Here is a 1,760-nt window from a genome sequence, read left to right as displayed (position 1 = left end):
AGAACTGCACCCAACACCCTCGTGCTTCTGTCACGTGTCTGTCACTCCCATAAGACCAACTCCCTAGGGCCTCCAGGACCCCCGAGCGACTCTGTCTTTGCACGAACCGTGCTCAGTCCGAATCAATCTCGTCCCTTCTCCCTTGCCCCTCAGGTCTCAGCAGAGGCGTTGCTGGCCCAGGGCAGGCCTTTCCGGAATGCCTGGGTTGGCTTAGGTCAGCCTACTCCCCATTTTCCAGCAGAATCTGCTGTGGCTGCCACTAGGGTCCACGCCTGGCACGTGGAGTGAGCCTGGACACACAAAAACCAAGCAAACATGTGCTCATGAGGGGTTCACTGTAGGCTGGCCTAGTCACTTCATTTAAGATTTTATTCTAAAATATAATAAAATCTTCAAGCAATCAACACGAAAATTGGAAATCCAGTTACCTAATCCAAGTGATCCAATTTTATCATTGACCAACTTCAGATCTTTCAAAACTGTGTTTCCCCTTTTACCTGTGAATAGGAAAAAACAGTCACATTAAATCAACATTTAGACTACAAGTTTCTAAAACACATCAATTTTTTTTTCAGAAGCTTCTCTACGACAGAAGCATAATAACCTAAGAGAACATGACGAGCGGGGATTAATCGCTGCCCGTATTATGCATCACATCCCTTTCTACTCACGCATGTTATTATTGTTTATTCGAAGCTAACCATCAAAATAACTTTTTGCCCAGCTATCAGATATCACCTTCTTTCTTATGAAGCTCCCTTGGGCATGAACTCATGGACAATGGTTCTTCTCACTGATTTTATTTTTCCTTTGAACCTCTGAATTTTGTTTCATTTTAATCACTATTTCACTTAACAGCTGACCTCTCACTGGCTTTCCTCCAGCCTAGCTTCAATGTCCTACGTCTTCCTTCTCTACTCAGTGTTAAGTGACATGGTCATGACCATGACATTCTGTGTTCCTTTACTGAAGGTGACAATAACCTTGGGAAAGAAGAACGGGAGGGAGACTGATTTGTGATGTACTTCACGAATACATGGCTAGTTAACCAGATGGTGAAGAGAAGCCACACGCCATCTCTTCTGTGTGTCCTGGGACACCCTACAGTTGTATCATGTAATACGAAAGGCTGGGATGTACTGCAAAGTCACGCAAAGTCACTCTGCAATTTCCTGATAAAGATCTTTTTAGAAAACCTCAGAAAAGGCACATATGCTTTAAACATGGTGCCAATTAAACCCTCTATTTACTACGGTATCGTACAAAGCTCATCCACACATCTGCACGTGTTTAAGTCGTTGGTCTCGGCACCATGTGGGAAACGGTCGTCCATGTAGCACATGGCCACCTGCCTCACAGTCCCGGTCTTTGCTACACGAGGACACGTCAGGTCCAACACCCTATGATCATTACTGTGGTATCATAGAATCTATGACAAATTTTTAAAAACTGAATTTAAATTCTATTCAAGTCATTCTAAATGTCCAACAAAATAGAGATGGTTTAAAAATTATGCAGTACCTACGTATCATATGACAGGCAGCTAACAAGCCAATTTCCCAAAAGTATTCTGATGACATAGGAAAAGCGGCAGACCACGTTAAAAAGAAACCAAAGTATAAACACAAGATTAACAGCAAATATCACTGAATGGTACAACTACGGGCTAGTCTTATGATCATCAGGATTCCAAGTCCAGGTGGTCAGTCGGCAAATCTAGGCAGGGGCTTCGGCACTCACTCTCCGAGTCTTTCGATGAG

General features: G+C 43.4%; 1 protein-coding gene across 1 annotated transcript in view; it reads right to left on the bottom strand.

Moving 5' to 3' along the window:
* FGFR1OP (FGFR1 oncogene partner) overlaps window positions 1–1,760 on the bottom strand; it is a 31,128-nt gene that overhangs the window by 9,062 nt on the left and 20,306 nt on the right. Inside the window, exons 9-10 of the mRNA XM_011377472.2 lie at window positions 1,741–1,754; window positions 429–497 (exon numbers count right to left, since the gene is read on the bottom strand). Of these exons, the coding sequence (XP_011375774.1) occupies window positions 429–497; window positions 1,741–1,754 (83 nt within the window). The remainder of the gene's footprint in view (window positions 1–428; window positions 498–1,740; window positions 1,755–1,760) is intronic.

Source organism: Pteropus vampyrus, unplaced genomic scaffold (assembly GCF_000151845.1).
Source record: "Pteropus vampyrus isolate Shadow unplaced genomic scaffold, Pvam_2.0 Scaffold312, whole genome shotgun sequence".
Classification (NCBI taxonomy): Eukaryota; Metazoa; Chordata; class Mammalia; order Chiroptera; family Pteropodidae; genus Pteropus; species Pteropus vampyrus.
Note: the sequence above shows the minus strand (reverse complement) of the source record. Positions and strands in the feature narration are given on the sequence as shown.